The 26,714-nt window shown below is 41.9% G+C and overlaps 1 protein-coding gene across 3 annotated transcripts in view; it reads left to right on the forward strand.

Annotated features, from left to right (window-relative positions):
- GUCY1A2 (guanylate cyclase 1 soluble subunit alpha 2) overlaps positions 1-26,714 on the forward strand; it is a 1,137,327-nt gene that overhangs the window by 400,212 nt on the left and 710,401 nt on the right. For all 3 annotated transcript variants that reach the window (XM_086933481.1, XM_086933483.1, XM_086933482.1), the window contains exon 4: positions 2,276-3,000. In XM_086933481.1, coding sequence (XP_086789607.1) covers positions 2,276-3,000 — 725 coding nt within the window. The remainder of the gene's footprint in view (positions 1-2,275; positions 3,001-26,714) is intronic.

Here is a 26,714-nt window from a genome sequence, read left to right on the forward strand (position 1 = left end):
CACTGGAGCAACAAAACGCAAGCAGCTGCTGTTCATAGAGCATTTTTTTTAAATGCGTCCTCGTGCCAAAAATTAACCCAAGGATTGATTTTGTTATGATATATAGCGAAAAAATGACGGATTAACATTTCACATTAGGAGAAAAAGCTACTTGGACCAATAGGACCTGAGTATTATTTGAATTCTTGAATTCACGAATTCTGAACTGTTAAATTGCATGCGTTTTCTAAAATTTAACCCTTTCACACCCAATCCAGTCCCTCTTTAAATGCTTATTTCTCCAAAACTATTGAACGGGTTTTCACCACACCAAAACAAACACGCAAACGCATCTCCCTTAGTAAAGCTCTGACTTTGTACATTCACTCATTTTTTTTTATATATCAAAGAGCATATCTTCCTATGGGAAATTACACTTTTAGGACGACCAATTTTTCTTGGCACCCACTTGATGAATCTGCATGTAGCTTGTAATGACAGACTCAAAATGGATAAACTTTTTTTTGGAAAAGTTTGTGCAGATTCGTCAACGGTCCTAAGTTATCAAGAAAACAAAACAAATACCTTTTCTAAGAACTCTGATTTAAACATAACTCGCCTCCAGTGCAAATATATCCCCCCCCCCCCAATTGTTTGCAATACAGGACCATATTATAATGTATTTGTTTTTTTTCATACAGTCTGTTTTCGAGTAGTTTGCTTAAAAGATTTTTTCAAAAAAGCAAATGTTTAAATATTGAGCGAATTACAGGGTTCGACTGTTTGGTGTTGCAGTAAAAAAGAGAGAGTAACACTTAATTATGTACTTAGGAAAATTCAATTTTAGAAAAAAATACTGTGCTTTGTTAACAAACACATTTTGTCTGAAGAATGTAGAAGTTAAAGACTATTGAAGCTGCTTTCTTAAAGGAACCGCTAGCAATGGGCACTTATTGAAATATAATGTTTGCGATTTTAAATTTGTGAATAGATCATGAATAGGTTGATTAAAAATGGATAGCGGTGAGGGCCAATGGATTTACGTCATACTTTGGCTGCATCATTTACTGCATAATTATGGTTTTACCATATTAACGACTAATACAAGGCTCCCCCCGTTAAGAGGCAGACTCCCCAGTGCACTGCACAATGTTGACACAAAGGTCTAAAGTTTTAAGACACAATTCATTCCAAAGTTCAATCCACAGTTTACCATATTAACCCCATAATTTGCCACAGGATTTTCATAATTTGCAAATGTAACCAAATGATTCTAGCTCAAATTCATCAATATCACACTGCTGCAAAAAGTGCCGAATATTTTGCCTTTTTTTGCTGTACAATTTAGATAACTTAGCTGCATCATGCCATTTAGTCTTAATGCGGGATTTGGACCATTAGAGGTAAGTACCGAAAAAAATTAATAAAACGAATTTGTTGCCCACGCTGCATCACATTTGGCGATGCAGCGTGGGCAACGAAATTAGTTGTATTAATTTTTTTCGGTACTTACCTCTAATGGTCCATATCCCGCATTTTACAACCCCCCACCCTGACCCTCCCCTGCCTGACATCACCATCCCAGTATAATGCCCTGCAAGGGCCGTGCCTGCTTGACAATGATAAAGCTCTGCTGAGTGGTTTGTCTACTTTCATTATGATGATGAAACCCATATTCCACATGGAACTAACACTCACAGTGTGTCACCTACAATGTCCATTAGGAAGGTAATTGGTAATTGAGAACTAACGTAAATGCACAAACCTAGATCTAGTACTTATAGCATCCAAAGGCAGCACGTTTGTGCCTACTCACTGACCCCTGGTGCCTCACGATCAAACGAAATCACAGATTATCAATGTGCTACTGGGATACCAAATTGTGAGCTGTCCCAAAATAGTAAGTTTCTCTTCCTGATGGCATAATTAAGAAAGACTTTCTTACAATTCAACTTAGTTCTAGCATGAGGTTTAACGAGATTTTAAAGTAAGGTAGCATATTTATTTGGATTTTAAATTTGATTGCATAGTGGTGCTGGTTCTGCACATGCATTTCTTGAGGATAGAAGCAAACATTTAGTCAGATCATGAGTGTTCATGCACAATACTCTGTGTTTTGTGATGAAGACAAAACCCATATAAAACATTATTAAAATCCATTTGCCAGAAAATAATTTAGAAACTATGGAGTCTAAAATGCTTGGTCTATTGCATTGATCTAAGTGTTGATTTGATGACAGGAAAATCAGAACAATGACTGGCTTGGTACTTACATCTATTTTCCATTTACCATCAGGTTTGAAGTTCGATGACCTCCAAGAAAAGTTTGGTGAAGAGTTCTTCAATGTCTGCTTTGAAGAGAATGAGCGGGTCCTACGTGCGGTGGGCTGCACGTTGTTTGACTTCTTTAATGGATTTGATGCCCTAATGGAACATGTTAGGACCTCCTTTGGACGGCAGGTGACTCATGAATCCCCTTCCTTCCTATGCAAAGAGCTCCCCGATGGCACGCTGATGCTGCATTACTTTCACCCACACCATGTTGTTGGATTTGCTCTGCGTGGGATGATTAAGGCAGCAGGAAAGAAGATATTCTCTCTGAAAGTTGAAGTAGAACAAGTTAAAAATGTAAACGAGACACTGTGCTCCAGGGGGTCACCCCCAGGTAATAGCAACTGTCTTACTTTTATAATCAAAGAATGCGACAACTCAAACATCACAAAAGCACTTCCGCTGAAGCCCTCAAAATCGCCCTCAGACTTGAGAATACAGATCAGCACTTTCTGTCGAGCCTTCCCCTTTCATCTGATGTTTGATCCAAGCATGCTGGTCCTGCAGCTAGGCGAAGGGCTTAGGAAGCAGATAAAGTGGGACGTTTGCAAGGCGATGAAATTCCAGGACTGCTTTGAAATCGTGTCTCCCAAAATCAGTTGTACGTTTGAGCAGTTCCTTCAGAGGCTGTCCACGCCCTTTCTGATTCGGAATAAACCGGATGTGTCTGGATTTGAAAAGAAAGACAAGGTAAGTACTGAGATAGAGATGGTCATATGATCTAGTCTACCAAAGGACTGTGCGAAGGGGGGAAATGTAATTGAAATGAATAGCTAACAGAATTCCACAATTCAAACTTTTCATAGTGAACATGAAGTGTAAAATACCTTTCGGATTGCATCAGTTTATATCCTTTTTTCTATCTTTCCAAGTTGTGAAAGGTGTTGGTTTAATTTTAAGTTCAAGGCAATTAATGTCTTATAAAACAAAATGAATATATGTTTTTTAAGTCACGTTTAGTTTTTAGAAGTATTTTGAGATAAAGTTCTTACGTTCTGCTTAATGCTCTTCTCGCCATGCATCAAGTTGGAGAGAGATGCTATAGATTGTCCATGAGTTTGATGTAGATTGTCACAGTTGAGGGAGCGTGAACAATTACTTATTTTATCAACTTTTGACTGTGAGATATGTGGTCTACCTTCCTTTTAAAAGGCATGGGCAAGCATGGCCAGCATTAGGTTTGGACTATTCCTACCCAGCATACTTCTTGTCACATGCATGACAAATCAAACCTAAAATTCTTTAAATGTAAATTCATTTGAAAGTTAAACCTACTTGTAGATAATTTACGTTCAAGTTAAAGCACCTTTGTATTGCTATGATAAAGATTAATTAGAGGGTTTTATCACTGTTGACGCACAATGTTTCAGCAACATGTATATCTATCTATCTATCTATCTATCTATCTATCAATATATATATATATATATATATATATATATATGTATATATTTATATGTATATATTTATATATTTATATATGTATGTACATATATGTATATATATGTAAGACTGCTCTAATTGGCATCGTAAAGATTAGTACGCTCTGTTTGTGGATTTCACACTTTCAAGTCTAGACTTCTTCAGCTGCTCAGCGGCGATGTAAGAAATCTTGAACAATCTAAGCCTTTTAGCTTCTGATTCGTCTTGAAACATTGGTGGTTGTGCCTATATTACTGACAGACAAATCATAGCTACTTCACTGTTGGGAGGTTGTGGCATCTTGACAGAACTTCTTCTTGGACAGGAGAAATGTGCTTTGCTTGACGTACTGATTTTCTTACTCTGGTGACCATAAGATATTATATTACAATAGAGTATTTATACTAATGGATTTTAAATCTCAGTAGTTACTCAAGAGTGAAATTAACAGACCTCATATGGGATCCAGGAAATGTACGTGGAAAAAAGCATAGGCCAGAAGTATATTTACTGATATGATGCTGACTGAGAAGGGGTTTGTAAAATAAAATAACAATTAAAAACTCCTTCTCCCTCTGTTTCGAGGTCCAGTGCTTTGATGCATGCCGCACCTCAGTGAGAGAAAGGAAGGACTCCTTTTATGATGCTCCTCATTGATGATTTCTACTTTTTCAACAAACTATATATATTATTAAATTAAGATTGCTCCTTTCGGAATCCACTAGCTGTCTTGATCACACAATGAACACATAATCAGGGTTCAATTCATAGATACATGTAAACACAAAAGAAGGACTCCACATGCAATTCTGTGGTAGTCTAATATAAACTGCGGGGCCATCTTAACATGGTAAAATGAGCCGAAGCAGTGAAAACACAACCATAATAATATCAAGGGGTCTCTCCATTTAAAATTAATAGAGAACTGTAAGCATTGCTACTACATAAAACAACATATTTTTAATCAGTGCAGATGTAAATATATATGGTTAAGTCCATTTCTATCACAGGAAAATAAGCATGGTATACAATCCCCAAAATGGACGCGCAGGTACTCAACATGTATTGAACCAAGTGTGTGGTACATTAGTATACTGTAGGGTCAGAGTATACGTGTGTGCCAACATGTATGCCTCCAGACCTTGACCATGATTAGAAGCAGGGCAAGTGCCTACGGGAACTATAATTACCGTAGTAGAGGCACCCTGTCGGTGTGTATGCATACCTAATGGTATACTACCACCATAAACGGTGGTTTCTAACATAGGCGAGGCATGTGCCTGCGGGAACTGTAATTACCAAAGTGATAATACACTAGCTGTGTATACCCTTATCCAATGGCCCACCCATTGTTGTAATCACCATAGTGGTAATGCACAGGCTGAGGCATGTAACAGACAGGGATCGTGTAACTGATTGCAATCGCTGTAGTATTGATATACACACCAATTGTGTGTATATTTATATTGTTAGACCTGGCATCTTTGGTGTGGTTTCCCCTGTCTTTTTGCCTCTGCCTCCTGTATTTTTGACGCTGTGCTGGATATCGCTTTTGCTGGTTTAGATGCTTTGGGCACTTTGTCACTGCTGATCAGTGTCAAAGTGCAAGTGCTCCCTGTGTAAATTGTGATTGTAATTGGTTATCCATGATTGGCATATTTGTATCATCCAGAAGTCCCAAGTAAAGTGCACTGAGTGTGCCAGGGCTGGTGATACAAATGTTACTAGTGGGTCTGCAGCACTGATTGTGCCACCCACATGAGTAGCCCTAAAATGGTGTCTCAGGCCTGCCACTGCCGTGCCTGTGTGCAGTCTGTGAACTGCCATGTCCACCTGGTCAGTGTCCCCACTGGCCAGGCCTAACCCTTCCCTTTCTGTACACATTAGTCACCTCTATGGAAGGCCCAAGGTACCCCCTTGGGCAGAGTGCAGTGTATGTGAAAGGTAGAGCATGTACTAGTGCAGTTGACATGCTCTGGTAGGGAATTACAGCCATTTTTGTTTTTCACTATTGTAAGGCTATCTTGCCCATAGGCTATCATGGGGAATGCTGGCTACAGTGGCTACCTGCATATCTTCCCATATGGGCAAGATAGGTCATAAAAGTCTGGTATCCCTGAACTCAGAATTTAATAACACATCTTTAGTAAAGGTGTTTTTTTAAATCCTGAGTTTGAGAACAGCACTTTAAGAAAGTGGCTGTTCTCTTGTTTGACCTTTCTGTGTGCCTTGGCCTGTTTGTGAATTGACTGTCTGGTTTGTGAGTGACGGAGACTGGGTGGCTCGACTTGTTGGCTCCCAGAGGTTGAGTGGGCCATCCCTGGGCTGAATAGCTCCTTCTGCATCTAGAGTGGTGGGAGGGGTATTACCTGGGCCTGAATAGGGCTGTACCTGCCTTCCACAATCCTGGCTCCACCTCCTGCTGGGAGGTTTACAACCCTGCCCCTCTCTCTGAAAGGAAAGGAGAGGCTAGGAAAACAAAGTGCTCAAGGAACACCCAGAACTGGTTCAGACCGGCCTCAGAACCCTCCTGCACAAAGGAACAAAGACTTTTAGGGGTATAAGTACAGGACCCCAGACTACAGAAAATTAGATCATCCTGGAATCAAGAAGGAACCACTGCCATGGAGAAAGCTGGAAGACTGAAGAAGGAAGACTTTCCTGCTGTTGCTTTGCTGGACTGACCTGCACTTGCTTCGCTGCCAAGGAGAGGGGAAGGACATTGCTCTGTGCTGTGTCCCCTTGTTTGAAGGAATCTCCAAGGGCCCGAAGAAGAGCTGGCTCCCTGTTAAGAAGTCCCAGGAACAAAATAACTTCACCCCAGCTTCCCTGAACCCTGCTGAGAGAGTTCTGTCCTTCCTAGAGTGCTTGAACCAGTTGTGGTGCCTCTGAAAGTTGTACCTGTGTTGGGAAGCTGGAAACCAAGATTTTGAAGACTTTCTGCAAGTTTTAATGCATCGCTCGCTTGCGGAGCGCATCCCTGTCAGTGTGAGGATAATCCCGCCTCCTTGAAGGCCGAGATCATTGCAGCTCCTGTTGCCGCTGCCAAAGTCGTCGTATCCTTCGCTTGCAGGACGCACCAGTCCATTGCCGGAAGATTACCATGGCTGCGAGTATCGTCGCAGAGCCTGTCGTCACTGGGTAAGATCGTCGCACCGCTTCCTTGCGGACCGCATCATGTCACTGCGAGAGTCGTCGCAGAGCCATCGCATCGAGGGACCGTGAGAGGAGAAGATTGACGCTGAGCCGCGCATCGTCGCCGCACCAGAGATCGTCTCCGCCCCAAAGATTGTCGCATCGTACCTTTTGAAAGCCGCTTCCACTGAAACCTGTGCACCGGAATCCACGCAAGGTATCGCATCCCTCCCCATACAGACCGGAGTCATCGCAACACGCCCGCTGCATCCAGCGGGGTTGTCACATCACCTCCCCAGGGTCTCAGGAGTGACGCATCACTTTATTTTCAATGCTACAGCTTTCATTGGGCACTTTATTGGCATCTAAAGTTACTGTTGGCTAAAACGTGACACAGCTGTGGATTATTTTAACGCAACCTTAAGAACTCATTTGAAACCATATACTTGAACAGTGTATGTTGGATGTATGTCGTTTTGGTCTTGTGTAGTTTAGTTTAAATACCTTTATTTTCTAAACTGTTGTGGAGTCAGTTTTGGGTGTTTTCACTGTGTTACTGTGAGTGTTGGTACAAATAATTTTCACATTGCCTTGGATAAGCCTGACTGCTAGTGCAAAGCTACCAAAGGGGTGAGCAGGGGTTATCTGAAGAGTGTTTCCTCCTTGCCCGGACTAGAAGCAAGGGTCCCTATTTGGATAGTGGTACTTACGTCTGCCAACTAGAGACCCCCAGTTCTAATATATATGTATATAAATTATAAATATATATATATATATATATATATATATTTTTTTTTTTTTTTTTTTGCCAGGGGGGTCTGCCAATAAACCATTGTTGGGAAAAACAACAACTTGGAGTGCCGTCCTTTCTTGACCTTCGCAAAGACCACGGAGGTGTGTGCTGGCATATATATATATATATATATATATATATATATATATATATATATATATATATATATATATATATATATATATATATATATATATATATATATATATATATATATATATATAATATTTCAGATATGAATGGTAATACAGCTGAAAGAGAATACAATTAAACTAAACAGTTGCAGTAATAGTGTGATAATAGTGAGGATGGCATACAGTTGATATTTTAGTACAATCCAAGCAAGCGTTGAGTTGCAAATGCATACATGATAAACCTCAAAATGAAATAAACATGTTATTAAATTACTGTGCTTACCCTGTATTCCATATTGAGTAATGTTCCCAGAACTTCCACACACTAGCAGGAATGTTAAACTGTTTGCCGCAGACTTCTGCATTAACTAGCCGCTCTGCTGAGTCTTTTGATGTTTCTGGTTATGTTTTTGTTATGCCTATCTAACTTATTTCACTAAGTAAAACCCCTGATTTGTTTTGGTATGGGCATTACCGCAAGGCATGGCCTGGCAAGCGGCATTGTTGCAGGTAGCGCTTACTTTGTAAATAGTGAGTACCAGTGCCCACAGCACTGTTCAGAAGCCCTGGGCTAGTGCTAATAAAAGTCATCTTTATCCACTGCCAGACACTCCTTGCCCCTTTATTCCACTCTTGCAGGTGTCTGCTTCCTGAGTTGTTGACAGTGGTCTCTGTCTTTCTCTTCCTCCTTCTTTCCCCGTTGTGTGCCTTTTCTCGGAAAATGTCTGAGGAGGAAAAATGAGGGCTGGGCCCCAAAAAAGAGTGCTGGTGGCCCCCACTGGCTCAAGTTAAGCACTGGTTGCAGGAATGTTTGGCGATTCCTATGGTTTTATGTGACCCACGCCCCAGCAGCCTTAAACATGTCTGGAGACTTGTGGGTTATTTACAAGCCCCTTGCGACACTGGTACATCAAATTTTCCCGTACAAAAAGGGATGGACCGGCGGCGCAAGGGGCTTGTAAAAAGGCCCCTTGGTCTGCTCAGGACTTTCAAACACAAGAATATTGTCCCTTATCATTCCATGGCCGATTGCGGTCTGCCTTGATTTTCTCTAGGGCGAAACAGCCTCTAAGTCGTTGATATACGTGATGACTTTGCCACTTATATTTTGTGGTTAGATGTCCTCGCTGGGCGCTGGTGTGTGTTCACAGGGAGCACAGCTGGTTGGTGTAATACTCCTTCCATGATACACTGCCTCTCAGTTGTATATTCTACCTTCATCCCTTAGGTTGTCTCAGAGGGGAAAACAGATTTGACAAAGGTATACTTTTCCAAGCTCTCTAAAAGACAGGACATTTTTTCGAATAAGTGAAAACATGTATATCTTTCTAAGGTTTATGAAATGTGTGTGTTTAGTAAAAATAACACCAGTCATTTATAGCTTTTCCTTGTCATAGAGTATAGCCTTTACTTCAGATTTCTCTTAACCCCTTCGTTGCTCGGCACATTCCCCTGCTGTGATGAGGGGAGGGGGGCGCGCGCAGCGCTCCCATGCTCATGACGAGCTGAGCTCGTCATAAGCTACAGTGCTCCTGTGCTCATGACGAGCTGAGCTCGTCACGGCCGCACCCGTTTCTTTAGAACGCTCAGCACTGCAGGGGAATTAGCTCAGCGTGCGAGCGTTCTAAAGGCCATGACGAGCTCAGCTCGTCATGAGCACCGGAGCACTGTAGCTCATGACGAGCTGAGCTCATCATGAGCATGCAAGGGGTTAACTCTTCCAAGAGCTGACCCTGTCTCTCTGGCTCCAGATGTGACTGCACCAAGCCTTCAAGGTAACTCTGGACCCTGAGGGTGAAAGTGGTGGAGGAGAATGCTGCTGAATGGTGCAAGGGGTTGGCTACCAAATCTCTCTTATCTATTTTGTACGGCAGGAAGTTCAAACTAAGTAGAGAGAAGACGTGCTCTTTTTAAATAAATACCTGATTGGGCCAGGCTGCACGTTGGAGGATGTGACCTACATTTACACTCCCTTGTAAAGTGACTCTCGTTTAAACGAGCCAACCTCTATTTTATAATCAGTGAAATGCATTACACTCAAGAGATATTCTGAACAATTGTGATTTTTAGGTATTGCTTAGAGAAAGCTTTAGCTGTTTTGATAGGATCAGTTATTTCAAAACTAGTCACCAATTTAAAATAAAGACCCATTCATAGAGGGATTTTGGGTCAGCTTTATTCATCCATTGGTGTGCTGCTCAACTACCTATCACTAATTTTCTCCCACCCATCACAGCGTACAGGACTGGGCAACGGGTCACTCCTTTCACCCACTTTCTCTCTTGGACTGAGAGTCAGATCATTTTACTTGCTCACACGTGCAAATCCACGTAAAAGTAAGTGCATTTCAGTATCAGGGCTGATGGTTCAATACATCAGTTAGTATTTTTTATTTGGCTCCATTCTTTCTCGGTTATATTATAATTATTATTATTATTTTTAGTTTCCCATTTGAGTTTGTCATAAGGTTGCAATAATTCAGTCATATTTTCCTGTGAAGTTATTTAAAACTAAACATCGTTTCCGTACCTCTGCTCAGTACATCTGCCTGCTAAGATGCACATGTACCGTTCTGTTAAAACTATGGGGCATAGTACCAAGCAATAGCGATAATTATCGCTATTGCTTGGTTAGAGACAAAAATTTACAGCTGAGCTGCGGCGATTTTTATCGCAAATAAACCTTGGTATTACCAAGGTTTATCGCAAATGCGATAAAAATCGTCCGCAATGCATGAATATCGCTGAAAAGTCAGCGATATTCATGCATTACCGAGCTAATGCTCTTAGCCATGTTATCCACCTCCCATTGGATAACAGGGCTAAGAACTGCTCAGGGCAGGTGTTAGCTTTTGGAGATATTCACTCTTAGCGCGAATATCTCCAAAAGTTGGTAATAGGAGATAGTGATGTTAGCGACGGTTTCCAGTCGCTAACATCTTGGCACGCCCACTTTCCATGTCATTAGTGATAAATATCACTGACATGCAAAGTGGGGCCCAAGATGGTCGCTATCTCAACTAGCTGTCGCTAACTGGTGTTAGCGACTGCTAGGTAATAGGGAGATAATTTTATCTCCGCTTTCTTGGCTTTTAAAGCCAAAAAAGCAGAGATAAACCCCCTTGATAATATGCCCCTTTATGCGATGGTAATATTTTTTGACATGCTTATTGCAATTTGCAAGTTGCTTGATGACATGGTTGTGCTGCAGAATCTATCAGTCTTCCCGCTTCCGGTTACAAATAGAAACCACTCGGTCTTAAACCTTGTGGTATATTACGTCACCAGAACCCCACAGTACATAAATAGATGATGACTGCATGTTATTTTTTATTTGCTGGAGTTTCCCTCAGACATAATTGCGAGTGTAAAATACAGTTTTCACGGAGTCTGAATGCGGAATATGAATGTACATTAAAATAGTATATCATCATGTAATGCACGAGTAAGCAAACCCTGCAATCATCGAATATTGTGATTACAGAATCACTCATCCAAAAATAGATCCAAGCGTCGTTCTAATTGCACACGGAAGGCAACCAGAAGAGAACACTGCTGGTGGAGTCACTTCTTGTCTTCGGCCTCACGTACAGGAACCTACGACTCGGAGAGGTAAACACATTGATGCGCATACCCACCGCGGGTAGTAAACATTTCAATTGAACGACTGAATTAGACAATGAGAAGCAAATGTTTGCTTCAGATACCCACACAACTAAATAAATCAAAGGTAATCAAATAACCCACTTACATCTCTACATCTCAGAATGTAAATCATAAGCAAAGTGGACTTTATGCGCCTCGACCAACCAACCACCCACCCACCAAAAACAAGCACCCACAAAATGATGCAGAATGAAAAATAAAGAGGAAAAGAGAAGCATATGAAATGAAAAGTGTTTATCCAGTCTGGGGAAAAAGGTCTTCTTCTTCTTTGATGTATAACTTCAACTGTTTGCCCTACAATTTAGGCCAAAGAGGACAATTCATGTACAGGGCAATAATCGTTCACTATACTAACTAGGTATATTTGTAGAGATTAATGCGAACTAAGGACTTTACCGAAAACCTGCAATGCCATATCATGTCCCATTCAATGTACGTTGATACACACACTGTTTCTATGTCACTGCAGCCCTTCAGAGATTGACCAAAGAAACCATTGGCATACCCCAATGATCCATCTGTAAGGCACTATGGTCAGGTTAAATCCACTCGAACCATTTGTGAGATACCATTGCCTCTTGCCTTAGACACCACATCAAATGCAATAAGAACAAAGGCTTGTACTGCACATGGTTGATCATCTTAGAGATGCATTAATGCCCCTTTGTCTACCGTAACTGCATATACATATGTATATATACCTGCATCAACTTATAGTTGATTGGCGATTTATAATGCGCAGAACAATGACCCGCAGGTATCAAGGCGCCTATGGATGTGACACAGCAATACATTTCAGTACAAATGCTCGAATGCTTCTGGAATTGGTACCACCATCCTTGATAGCAGTAGTTGTTGCCCAAAGTTAGAGGGTCTGATATTGTAACTGACTAGGCGGGATATACCGATGGCCACATGACATAGATCATCATCACACACAACTCCTGCAACCCAGATTTGCATGGTTGAATACATCCTACCACCACCTAACAGACAACAAACAGAGAACATATAATGTAGCGTATATCCAGGCATGAGCACCTCAGACGAGCTTTTAGAGTGCTCAATCATTTATTAGTGCGCCTTCTTTAGGGAATATTTTGAATACAAGCCCACAGACTGATGGGGTGCGTCATGCTACATGGCATGGCCATCAACAGAAGTGTACCAGTCCAGGATGAACATGGCAAAACCCATGAGAACCAATGTCACAGTAACTCCTCCCTGGAGTGATCAAGCACCCTTTGACACAGCACTGCCTAGGGCTTGTCTCTAAGAACAGAAGAATGCCTTAAACCATGAGCTGCATCACTCACCATACATGGACAAACATTAATAGGCCACTAAAATGAGTAAGACTTCTTTAAACACTCTGCGGTCTCGTGACTACTTCCACCAAATGCATGGCCATCCCCCATCCACCTATAGAACTCAAGGCCACAAATACAGACCCAGTTATATTCATTACAACTTGCATAGAGAAGGTATAGGTTCCAGGTGTAGGTGTATTGGACATTGCGCTGCTCAGAACAACAGGAATCTAGATGTGTGCAGATGCCAAGAGAGAGATGGTGCTTTCTTACTATATTCTGTCATAGAATGGCATTGTTTAGTCAGTAAGATTCAGATGAATGTGAGATCGAGATTTCCCAGCAAACACTGTAGCGTATCTAACTAAAAAGATGTTTCAGTGAGCAAAGCATTTGCCGGATGGAGCCTGATTAAAAGGGAAGAGTGTTTCTAGATGACAGAGGCCTAAGGGGAAGTCTTGGAGATTTCAGTGGGATGGTGGATTTTATGCAGAAAAAAAACAATATTCTAAAACCTCAGATCTATTAAAGCATTGTAGTATTTGTCTCTCATACAAAAGGAAACCAAGAAAATACGTCAATGAATAGATTAATGTGTTTAAGTACATGCCATGAATACTGTGTCACCTGCAAGTAATGGGCTTCACTCTCAATGAGATGTCTCAGGAAGTTAAGTGCCTGCTGCTGTGATCTCCAAATCTGACCATGGGCATTAGTGTATAATACAGACGAACTAAAGTTGGAGGAGGTGATATCTACCATTTGATAAAACTTTCTTGGTATGTTCACAGAAATAGTTCTAGTGTGTGTCTGAGACAACATAACCCAGCTAAAAGTGCAAAGTCCCAGGACTCCTTGACCCTCAAATTATGGGGTGCGAATGTTTGGATAGAACTGTTGTACATTATTGTTATCAGTTTGTGGTGGATGGGGTTGGTTAATATTTATGTCAAAAGTGACAATTCAGCGGGTTCAGCTGGGAAGGTGGGTAAAAAAGCTCTGAGTGAGCTGCAACGTCTAATATACAATATTATTCAATACAATAAGTCGGTATATTGAAAGAGCTAGGCTGATTAAGTCCCAAGCACTGATCGAAAGAAGGGAAGCTTGAGTTCACAAACAGAGCCCTCCATAGTAAGAAGACCTCTAGTCTGCAAATTCCATATTGTCCCTGGATCAGTGGTTCAAGTTCTTGAAACGGGCTAATATTCCAATGTCTGGAAAAAGGCCTGCAATCAGACCAATTCTTAAAAAGCCAGCCTTGGACCCGTTAGAACTAAAAAACTATCGGCCAATTTCCCGATTACCTCTACCAGCTAAAATACTGGAAAGAGCCGTAAATAGGGAGATAATACACTACCTGGAAGACAATCTTCTGCTGGACCCCACACAACATGGCTTTAGGCCCTGTCATTCGATAGAAACAGCGTTAGTGTTAGCCACGGAGGGGATTTGGAGGATAGTGGACCGGGGTGGCAGTGCGATCCTGGTCCTACTAGATCTCTCGGCAGCATTCAACACCGTAAACAACAAGGTGTTGGTGCAGCGACTGAGAGATGTGGGGGTGGAGGATACTGCGCTAGCTCTCCTCTCTTACTTTCTAGAAAAAAGAGAACAAAGCATACATTGGGAGAACATACAATCTGGAACTTTTCAACTCCCATGTGGTGTCCCGCAAGAATTCGCTATGTCACCAACCCTTTTCAGACATCTATGTGTCCTCACTGGCTAACTTAGTCCGGAAACATGGTTTTTCCTTGATTAGGTATGCCAATGACTCGCAGCTCACCATTCCGGTTTCCAAACCACATGAGCCAGTAACCATCAGCTTTCATGCATGTCTGAAAGATATCATGAGCTGGATGACCTTACATTTTTTTAAAATAAATACGGACAAAACCAAGGCCTTAGAATTTGGTAAAGGACCATCATTATGGAACACTAACTGGTAGCCCATAGAGGTGGGAGTCTGCCCTACCCCGGTTACCAAAGTCAAAAACTTGGGGGTGATCCTTGATGGACAGCTCAATCTGTCGGCCCATGTCAACCAACTAACTTCCTCCTGCTTTTTCCTCTTAAAAACCTTGAAGAAAATCTTCCCGTTCATCACATATGAACTCCAAAAGACCGTTGTAGTTGCACTCTTTTTATCCAAATTTGATTACTGCAAGGCACTCTTTATGGGAATTGATAAAGCACAGGAGAGGAAGTTACAATCACTGCAAAATGCTGCTGCCAGATTGCTTATGAACATCCCTAAGGGTCGCCCTACCTCAGAGGCCATTAAAGCACTACATTGGCTCCCTGTCCATCAAAGAGCCAATTTTAAGTCTCTTTGTTTAGTGCTTAAGGCCCTCAATGGAGGAATCTCTGGGGAGGTACGGAAACTTTTCACCAGGTATTCTCCAGCTAGAACTCTCAGATCCTCTACAGAGGGCCTTGTCTCTGTTCCAAAAACACGCAAGGTAAGATGGGAGGGCCACACACTGTCTTTCTGTGCAGCAAACCTCTGGAATCAGATGCCATCTACCTTACATCTTCAACCAAATCGGATGAGGTTTAGGAAAGAACTAAAAACTTGGCTGTTTACTAAAACCTAAACATCTAGTGTCAGGTCACTCCGGTCACCTATGTATTACAGTTAGCGCTAAGAAGCCTCGGCATTCGCTGCACTCTATAAATAACAATTCAAATCAAATCAAATCAAAGTTAGCGCTGGTTGTTTAGAACTGGAATGTGTAGGGTATACACATCAATGTGATCTATAATAGTAGCAAGTTTTGCCCAGATCCAGTTAGTGAGCTTACCCATGTGGATTTCAACATAATGTGGTGCACCCTTTAGTAGTACTGCAAAGCGCAGTGGTAGTGCAGCAGCCAATTCTTCTTCCAGATTCCAGTGAAGGAATTGATGTGTGTTGTATGTCCAATAATGGGCAAACTACACCTGTACAACCAAATAATACAATTCAAATTTGGAGAGTGCAAATCCTCTATCCTTACAAGGGAGCTGCAACTTGCCACATGCTACCCTAACCTGATGACCTGACCAGAACAGTCTTATCATTATAGTCATAAGGCATGCAAAAAAAAGGATTGAGAGAGGGGTAGTGGAAGGTTATGAAACAGGAATAGTAGCCCAGGATTACCACCATCTTCATGAGTACAATCCTGCAGAATAGTGTTTGGGAATGTTTGATCCAGCCCTCCAACTGCTGCCCTAATTTGGAGACATATTTCCCATAGTTTTCACACAACAGAACCTCACTGCCTTGGTGGAACCAAATACCTAAATATTGGGTAGGCTCCCTCTGCCATTGGAGGAAGATCTCCAGTTTTGGTTGGGCTGTGGAAGCGGTCAATGGCATGATGACTGATTTATCCCAGTTAATTTGTAATCCAAACCAATTCCCGAAGCAATGATTTCTGAGACAATTCAAGTCAGGTTTTAGACAGGGTCTTTAATTATTAGCTGGATGTTATCAGCGTAGAGAGAGATTATAAGCCTGTGGGTGAAAAACTGGATTCCCTTTTGGTGATGGTGCTATCTGATGATGTCTGATGATGCAGGTAAGGGGCTCTAGTGGAAGGCCAAAGAGAATTGATGAGAGAGGACACCCTTGCTGTGACAGATTCGAAGACCTTGAATGCATCAAAAAAAGACAACTGTGACCTCTAGAGCTGGGTCTATCTGATGGGCAAGAACGAGCAGCATACACACATTGTCTGAGGTTGACCTGTTCGGGATGAATTCAGCCTGGTCTAAGTGAATCATTTTGGAATATATTGAGAGAAGCCAATTAGTTACTATTTTTGCCAATATTTTTGTGTCCATGTGTCAGTCATGAATCTAACAGTTCGAAATACAAAACCACACATCTAGTTGAAATAATCTATCCCTACATAAAAGAATCCATAAGAGGATGTTTTTTCAGTAAACAAAGTAATGTCTATCACCAACAAAGCAAGAGGTTAGTTCTCAAAAGTTCTCTGAGCATGGTCAAGAGGATAAAGATCAGCTTTTACACTGTATCACATTCCTACTATCACCATGGAGCCCTGCTTCAGGTTGAAGTAAGAATGGATGGACTGCCTGATTTCAGTCCAGAAGACCTCATCTAGCAGCTCTTCCAGGTGTAGGCACCAGTGTTTGAGCCCACAAACCTGTGTGGGAATATTCAGGCAAAGGCCACAGGCGAGTGATGTCACAGAGTTGCAGGCAAATGTACTATTGAGTCAAGCTACCCCATCATATTTTGAGGTCCCCCTGACAGAAGTCTATTCTGGAATGTGAATCGTGTAGCACAGAGTAAAAGGAGAATCCTTGTGACATTGGGTACCGGGTTCGGAATTCATCCACCAACCTGTTACTAACTATTATGTTTTGCAATTCTGCCCAAGCTTGAACGTGGCTCACTGCCCCAGTCCCACGTGTATGAACAACAGGTTGCATAGTGCATTAAAATCGCTTCGCCATATTATAGTGTGATGTGCCTAGGCTTACAGTCTATGCACCAACCTATTGTAGAAGTTAGGATCATTGATATTTAGAACGTGCACATTAATTATTACGACATGTACGTCACCGACCAGGTTGTGTAGCAATATGTAGCACCCTTGGAAATTCATTGTGACTCTAAGGGGCTGAACTGGGACTCCCTTTCTAATTAAAATAGTGGCACCTGTAGTAATCCATGTTAGTCCAGCATTCTCTGTTAGAATTGTTATCTTACATTTCCACTGTAACATTCCATGCACTGATCAGCCATTCTCTACTGGGCTTCTGCTGGAGGTGGTTGTTCAAGCTGTCTGTCCCAATAAAGCTACAGACTTCTACTTGGCCTCTTGAGTCTATCTACTACATAAATTTGGCGACGACCGGGATCTTCAACTAACCATCAAAATCTTCAAAAAATTTCAACTATTTTTTTTTAAGAAAAGAACCTGCATTCTCAAGAACCATTTCTAGTGAAGTCAAGGGATACTGACAGTGTTCACCTGCACAGCTTAAAGAAAATTAAGGTATTCTTCTGTTTTATGTGTGTAAAGATTGCACCAGCGGCTGTTTTGTCTTTCTGTGCCTTGATTGCACCAGCGGCAGTTTGTGTTTATTGCCCTTATATTTTCCTCGCTTAAACTAGCGATATGCCTACGTTTAAAAACTGCCCAGCGCTTAGTTGCCACCTTAACGCGACTTCCGTCTGCCAAAGCGCTACATTTTTATAACTTTTCTTCTTTATTGACTGTTCGTTGTATTTGCATCATTCAAACTTACTTAACGAGCGCCTCCGTCCACACGAGCGTTCACACGAGCGCTTCCATCTACGCGAGTTGCTTCCATTGCTCCAGCGCTCCTGCCTCTGACTCATCACCGCGTCATTTCCTTTTCGTCATCACGCACGCATCACGCTTTCGCGTATGCGTTCCAGCAGCCATTTTGTGTCATACGTTTCCATGGAAACCACCACGATCGCTTGCAAGCAGTAATCACGATCGTTTCTTCAGTCCTTTGCCTCATTACCGCGCTTCAAAACCACGTTTCTACATAAGAATATACTATTTCCCACAGCGTTTTTTTTTCTTTTTCTCTATTTCAAGAAAAAGAGGGAGATTTGAAACAACAAGACTTACAATTCTTGTAGAACTGCTATCATTGGACAACGGTGACTACTTTTATTATTTTCTATAACTAGTCATTCTACTTCTGTGGACTTCTCTCATTTGTGTGAAATTATAATTGTAATTATTTGCAATGTCTAACAATATTCCTTCCCCTGCACACTTCTTACCTACAGCAGGTGATCCTAAAGTAGAATGGGATCTTTGGTACCCTACATTTTTAGCTTATGTAGATGTTGTTGAAGAGGACGGTTGTTCTCCTAAAAGGAAGCTAGCATTGTTAAAGAATTGTCTGGGTGGTGCTGGACTCAAAGAGTTACAAAGTTTACCTCCCATAGATAGTACTGGTGCTGGGGATTTAAATGTTTTTGATATCGTCATTAAACAACTAAGTACTAGGTTTGGAAGAAAAATTAACATTGTAATGGAAAGATTTAAATTTTATTCCAGAATACAAAAAGAGGATGAGTCCATTGAAAATTACGTAGCCGCTTTGTGCACCCTGGCTGGGTCTTGTGCTTTTGAAACCATCAACTTCGAACAGGTTTTGAGGGACCAAATTATGATGCGTACTAAAAGCAAAAAAATCCAAGAACGTCTTTGGATGGGTACCGATTCCTCCCTTAGTGCTGTACTGAATATTGCCAAAGGCATTGAACAGTCCGAACTATTTGTGAACGAGATTAGAGGTCAAGATACCAAATCTAAGGTAGTCATTCCTGAAGTCTCTTTAGTCAAAAATTTTAATAACTTTAAGAAGAGTTCTTTCCCTCCCAGAAAAGATTTCTCTGGTAGAGAAAGTAAGTTTCCTGTTAAAAAATCCCAGAATATTTGCTATAGGTGTGGTGCTAATGATCACGTGGGTAATTACAGAGGTTGTCCAGCTTGGAACAAGATTTGCATAAAGTGTAAAAAATCTGGTCACTTTAGCAAAATGTGCAAGTCTCCTCAAAGAGTAAATTTTCTGTCTTATGAAGAACTTGATGATACTGAACAACCTTCTGAAATCAACACTCTGTTATGTGTAGGTGATTCAGAATGCAAAGGTTTTCCCACTGATATTATCACCATTAATGGTAAGGAAATTTCAATGTTGATTGACTCTTGCGCCTGGTACACCATTATTGGGAAAAATGTTTTCAGTCGACATTGGCATTCAACCAAGTTGTTACCACCAGACATAAATCCTGGTGGGTACACGGGTAAGAAAATTGACATTGAGGGTTACATGTGGGCAGAGATCAAATTCAAGGACAGATCCATTAAAGGGAAGGTTTATGTATCTTTCAAAGGAGCTTCCATTTTATGTTGGCCTCATCAGTACGACCTAGGCATTAAACTTGACCCCAATGCCTCTCCTCCGGTATACGTAGTCCCTCCTGAGAATGACTTCATTTCACAATTAAAAAACAAATTCTCATCTATCTTTTCAGACAATTTGGGGACCTTTGTGAACTTTAAACACCGCATCATTCTTAAGGACTCAGCCATACCCATTCGACATAGAGTAAGGAACGTTCCTCTGGCTTATCATGAAAAGTTAAAGGGTATTCTTTCGGATTTAGTAGATAAGAAAATTATTGAGCCAGTTGAGTCCTCTCCATGGGTTTCGCCAGTGGTTTTGTCACTCAAGAGCAATGGCGAACTCCATCTATGTGTTGACCTACGGAGTTTAAATAAGGAAATTTGGATTGATAGACATCCCCTACCCCACATCCACGAACTTATCTCCACTTTGTCTGGGGCATCGGTATTCTCCACACTGGATTTGACTAGTGCATACCATCAGGTATTGTTACACGAAGAATCAAAATTCCTAACAACTTTCATCACGCCGGAAGGCATGTTTCAATATTGCCGCATGCCTTACGGCTTAGCCAGTGCAGCCTCTGTGTTCCAAAGGCTGATGAAAACTGTGTTAGAAGGTTGTTTGGGTGCAATTGCATTTCAGGATGATATCCTCATTTATGGTAAGAATCATGAGGAGCACGATGCTAATCTAGAGAAAGTTCTTAAGTCTGTCCAGGAAAAAGGTTTAACGCTAAAATTGTCAAAATGCAAGTTCAGACAGAGCAAAGTAGAATATCTTGGTCATGAGATTTCTTCAGAGGGCATTAAACCTAAGTTCAACCATATACAGAGTATTTTAAAAGCTCCGGCACCGTCAAATAAGGAACAGTTAGTCTCCGTCTTAGGTTTAACTGAATTCTATAGTAAGTTTGTTCAGAATTATGCCTCCAAAGTACACTCTTTAAGGTCTTTACTAAAGAAAGATGTAAAATTCAGCTGGTGCAAAGACCAGCAATTTGCTTTTGACACTATGAAACAAGAAGTAGCTAATGCTCCGTTTCTCAGACCTTTTAATCTGGGTAAAGAATGCATAGTATGTGTGGATGCTAGCAATACTGGTTTGGGCGCTGTTTTAATCCAGAAAAATGAAGGTGTAGAGCATGTGGTTTCCTACGCTTCCAGGACATTGCGTGGTGCTGAATACAATTATTCCACCATAGAAAAGGAACTCCTGGCATGTACTTGGGCTTGTGAGCATTTCAGGCAGTTCATTTGGGGTACCAGTTTTCGTTTAAGAACTGACCACAAGCCTTTGATACACATGTTAGCAGCTGGTGGTGGAAGAACTTTAACTGCGCGTTTGGCCCGTTTGGCTGCCAAACTACAAGAGTTCCAGTGCATTGTAGAATATATTCCTGGTCGCTTAAACGTACATGCCGACTGCATGTCCAGGTTACCCCATGTCAATTCTATTTGGTCCCATTTTTTTGACTCTGATGTGGTTTTTAACATTGATGATGTCAATGAATGCAACAGTACAGGTTTATCTACTGGCATTTCTGAGGTTGCTTGGAGAGAAGCAATGTGTAACGATACTTGTTTATCTGGTGTTGTAGATTATTTACAGCATGGTTGGCCTCAAGAAAGGTATTTATCTGGTGACGTTCTATCTTTCTTTAAAGTTAAAGATGAACTTATGTTTAACCAGGGTTTCGTGTCTCGTAGTGACAAGATTGTCCCTCCTTCCTCCTTAAGAGAAAAGATTGTTTCTATGGCACATGAGGGTCATATGGGTATGTCTAGTACCAAAAGACGTATCCGTGAATTTTACTGGTGGCCTGGCATTGACCGGATGGTTGATAGGTGGATAAGTTCCTGCCCTCCGTGTGCCAATAGCGACAAAACTGTAAAACCCTTGTCTACAGATATTTCTCCCATCGAGTTTGTCAACTGTCCCTGGAAGAAACTAGGCATCGATATTGTTGGACCTCTTTCTTTGTCCCCGAACAAAGAAGTTTTTGCTTTAGTTTTAATCGATTACTTTTCCAAATGGCCTGAGCTCAAGATTGTAGATAAGATTGGCTCTACACAGGTTGTCCAGTTCCTGGATGAAGTCTTTTGTAGAGAAGGTATTCCAGCCGAAATTGTGTCTGATAACGGTCCGCAGTTTGTCAGTAAGGAGTTTGAGTCTTTTCTTGAGAGATGTGGCATAATCCACAAAAGAGTGTCCAATTATAATCCCCAGGCCAATGGTCAGACAGAACGCTTTAACAGGGTTATCAAGGAGTCTATCCAGTTAGCAGTTAAGAGTAACCTTGATTGGAAGAAAACCTTATGTGCTACACTTTTATCCTATCGTACCTCCCCTAACTCTGTTACAGGTCTTTCTCCCTTTGAGATGCTTAGAGGTAGGAAACCTGGTTCAAAACTCCTTCCTTGGTGGATGAAAGTTAAGTTCCCTGTTGGCTCTTCTTTTGACCGCGATGAAGTTAGGGATAGAGTGTTGAGATACCAAGAGAAAATGAAAGGCCGTGCCTTGTCTTCTAGCAATTGCAGTAAGAAAATCAGTGTGGGTGATTTTGTTCGTGTCAAGTTTGGTAGATCTGTTGGGAACAGGTGGAACAAATGGTCTGATCCTTGCAAAGTTATCGAAGTTTTCTCCAAAGCTGTTCGTGTTGAAGGGGGGAAAGTGTGGAATTTCAGGAGAGTTTCTCTCTGTAGGAACCCGAATCTCTTGTCTTCTCCTCCACCTAAGAATCCCATTCTTGAGGATCTTGTACCTTATTCTCCCATGGTTGACACTTTCATGCCGGAGAGTCAGAATTCAAATGTGCCTGTTCCTGTGGGCAATATTCCCTCTCAGAGTGTTCTCCCTACATCTGTTTCTGTTACACCTGTCAATGAGAGTTATGTTCCTACTCCTCCCAATGTAAGCAATGTTGACAATTCCTGCGTTCAAGTAGATGTGTCCATGCCTCCAAGTCCTGCTTCTCATGAAAATGGTCTTCCTGAATTTGTTCCTAGGAAAAGTTCTCAAGTTAAGCAAATTCCTGTAAAGTTACTTGATTATTGTTGTTGAATTTTCTCTCCCCTTCTCTTTCTTATTTCTTGTTTTATTTCTTTTTCTCCTCAGCGTATTAGTTTTTTTTTTGTTTTTTTTTTCTTTCAAAGGGGGAAGGTGTGTAGAAATCCATGTTAGTCCAGCATTCTCTGTTAGAATTGTTATCTTACATTTCCACTGTAACATTCCATGCACTGATCAGCCATTCTCTACTGGGCTTCTGCTGGAGGTGGTTGTTCAAGCTGTCTGTCCCAATAAAGCTACAGACTTCTACTTGGCCTCTTGAGTCTATTTACTACAGCACCCAATACGTAAACAGAGTAGGACAAGAAATACCTAGGTGTGCACCATCTGCTAGTGAACACAATGGGAGATGAGCTGGATAAGTCTTGCTCCTGGATGAAGGTGATATCCATGTTGTGGATGGAGAAATAAGAGAGGATGAGGTGAGTATAAGTGGATAATTATCCACCCAGATATTCCAAGTCAAGTATTTGAGGTTGTGTCTGAACATCTATCATTCGTGGGGCAGAAGTGTGTGTATCTTCCATCACACCAGTGGTCAGTGCAAATCAATTGCGTGCAGTGTCAGGCAGTGCATACTGTGTAGCTGTGGGTTGCAACAATATGTCAAGTAACTCCCCACCCTCCGTCCACCTCGAGCCCAAACCTCTTATGGACAGATTCTAATATTATTATGTAAAGATAGAGATCCCCTGCTAATACGGTGGTGGTCCTTAAAGCAGGGCTCAATTAACATAATGTAAATACTTAAGGTAACAATTATACAACACACATTTTACAATGCAAATGATAAACTGGCAAACATGTTGTGAGAAAGAACCACAAATACTATTGTTTCTGTCTTAAGAAAGTATACCAAATATATGTTATTGATAATCATTTGAGCAATAAAAAAAACCCAATCATACTGATCCATTTATTTCTGCAATCATACATCTCATGCAATCTGAACTCTATTAAAAGCGAAAAATTGATAACAGAATTATCATAGCAGAAAATCAAAACAACAGTTAGCATTTTGTAAGCTTCTCAGAAAATACTGGGATCTTCAAGGGTAGGCCAGGGGAGCTGAACATTCAGTATTTTGCTTTGGTACTGTGCCCGTACAATGTCTTGCCTGTTAATAGGAGCAGGATGCCTAATGGTTCATTGGGAGACCTTGTAGGTATAAAAGAGGTAGCTGGGCCATGACTACAGGAATCCAGATACCAGTCCACCAAGGGCCATAATGCATATACTTGGATATAAATGCAGGGATATTGAGCGAAGTTCTGGTGCCACCTGACTTACGATGTGATGTTTGCTCTCCCAAGTCACTCAACTTCATCCATCTGCTGACTTGCAGGGAGCTAGCCGCAAGTCCCTAGCAGACTCTCAATCATGGAAGTTGTTTCGGAAATGTATTTGTGTCATCCAGGGGAGTTAACATGTGTGGCTTACCCTTACATTTAACTCACAGTCTGGCAGGGTATAAAATGGCATATTTGAGTCCAAGATCACAACGTTTCTTCTTTGTGGGGATACACTCGTACCTGGCCTCCTGGACCACCAGGGTGAAGACAGGATACAATGACAGAGTGGAAGCCTCGTGTTGTATGTCATTCCCCTCAAGGTTTAAGCAAAGGATTTTGTGTCCGCTCCTATAATTGAAACCCACTGTGTTCTCTATATGCTCTAGGTTCACTTTCCAGAAGATCATATGGTGAAGGCACGATCACCAGATGTGTTGAAAGTCACCCGCATGCACTCCACATCTCCAACAGGCTTATGAGGCTGAGGGATACATGGAGCACAGATGGATGGGGTGTAGTACCATTGGAACATACGTTTGTATGCCATTTCCTGCTGCGGTATGCTCATGAGAGTATTGGGCATCTCCCGCCACAGAAGTTCCAACTGTTTCTTGGAGATACCCTGTGCATGAACAAGCTCCTATTTCGTTTGGTATGGTTGACTGGGTAGTAGCTGAGACTACTGCAAAATGTTGAACGTTCTAGAGATCAGGCCTCTGAAATCTTCAAACTTGCAACTGAGAGTCTCAAAGAATGTTAATGTCCAAGTTGCCCCTAGAGTATTGGGAGGAAACAGAGCCGAATGACGCAATTGAAAATATTGGTGTCGCAACTTGTCCGGAATATTAAAGTCGGTTTTACACTGTTCGAAGGGTTTTATCATCTACCCCTTGAAACAGATCCTGCAGGGTCCAGCACTCACCACTCTCCCAGGCAGGAAAGGAGCCTGGGTGAAGCGCGGGTGTAAAATCAGGATTACGAGCTATTGGAGTGTTCGGGGAGGGGAACGTACTCAAACCTCTTACCACCCTATCCCACACTTCGAAGACCGTCCGGGTCGGAGTTGCTATGTACTCTCAATAGAGACAATGGTGTTTTGGCAGCCAGGCGATATTCCAAAGCGGCCTACAGGTCACTGCCCGGTCCATATTTAACCAATGTTTTTCGGTCTCCCTGACAGCCCACTCTGGATTGTAGCGCAATTGGGCTGCTCGTTAGTATTCTAGGAGGTTGGGGCACGCAAGGCCACCAGGGTTCCTGGGGAGAATAAGTAGAGCATTAGAAATGCATGGCTGCCTCCCCTTCCATATGAAGGATCTAAGATCACATTGCATACGTTTGATGGTCTCAGCCGAAATGGGGGTAGGAAGTGACTGAAAGAGGTAAAGCAACCTAGGCAGGATATTCAGTTTAACAACATTTATGCAGAGATATGCAATGGCTTTCAGTGGCTTAGGTCTTCCAGAATAACCCTGTGGTAGCGTGCCCAAGTGGCCCGGGTTCAAGTCTGCAACTAATTGGTGGTGATGAGGCCTAGATATCAGATGGAGTGGGTCATCCATTGGGAAGGAGCCGGCCCCTGCAAGCTTTGGATCTGCTGAGGTGGGATGGTAAGACTGATGTGTATGATTTGTTCATGTTGATCTTATAACCAGACACTGCCTCGAATGTCCGCAAGCTATGAACTACCGCTTGGTGGGAGGACTCCAGTTCTGTTAGGGTCAGCAGGAGGTCGTCAGCATAAAGACAGTGAGACAAATGGCTCCACATCCCTCAGGTGCTTATTCAGCTTCTTCTCCAAAAAAGAAACAGGGGTTCCTGCTCCACTTCTTGTTTTGCTGAAGGAAAACGTAAGCCCCGGTGCAACAGAAAAGTAAAAAAAGATAAACAAACATGGACATTTTTTTAAGTTTTTTCTATCATTCTGTTGATGATTATACTTCTTTACTGAAATAAAGAGTGGAACCAGGACGGCTGGGTCTGTAACAGCAGCGTCTGTGAAGAGGAAGCTGGAGCTGCGCCGCATGACTGTGGAGCTGTTTAATTGTTTTCTCTGCTGACTCTGTGCTGGTGCAGTGCTCCTGGTAAGATGGTAGGAGACCGCGCTTGATTCTGCTGCATCTCTTGTTTAACCCTCCATGTGAGGCTATGAGCGTTCTTAATTAACACCCGTCCCCAATTGCGGGCTCTCACTGGCTGCGGCTCAGAATTGTGTGGTCGAATAATTTAACAGGTGCCCACAGGTGCTGGCAATAAGGCATAATGCATGTAGGTGTTGGGAGCTCTACTGAAGACAATAGAGTGACAGAGGATCAATAATGACTGATATAGACCGTCCGCTCCAACACTCCAGTGTTTGTCTTCCTGCTTCTCCTTTGGTTCGCGCATTCTATCTTCAGTGAGAGGAATGTTCTAATAACATTATAGCCCTTCTGCATCAGGCTGAACCGGTCAACAGACACTCTCTTCATGGATGTAGACTGTTGCTGGCGGCTTAGGTCTGTTACTGGGATAGAGAGCCTGTAATGGGCACCATAACCTTTCTTGAAGCGGACACAATGTTAAATTGGGCGTACTTTTTCAATAGAGGAAGTAAACATAGAACTAGATGATCATTTCTCAAAGATAGATTAGGCATCTGACTGCTCACAGAGACCGAG

The sequence above is a fragment of the Lissotriton vulgaris genome, chromosome 8 (genome assembly GCF_964263255.1).
Source record: "Lissotriton vulgaris chromosome 8, aLisVul1.2, whole genome shotgun sequence".
Classification (NCBI taxonomy): domain Eukaryota; kingdom Metazoa; phylum Chordata; class Amphibia; order Caudata; family Salamandridae; genus Lissotriton; species Lissotriton vulgaris.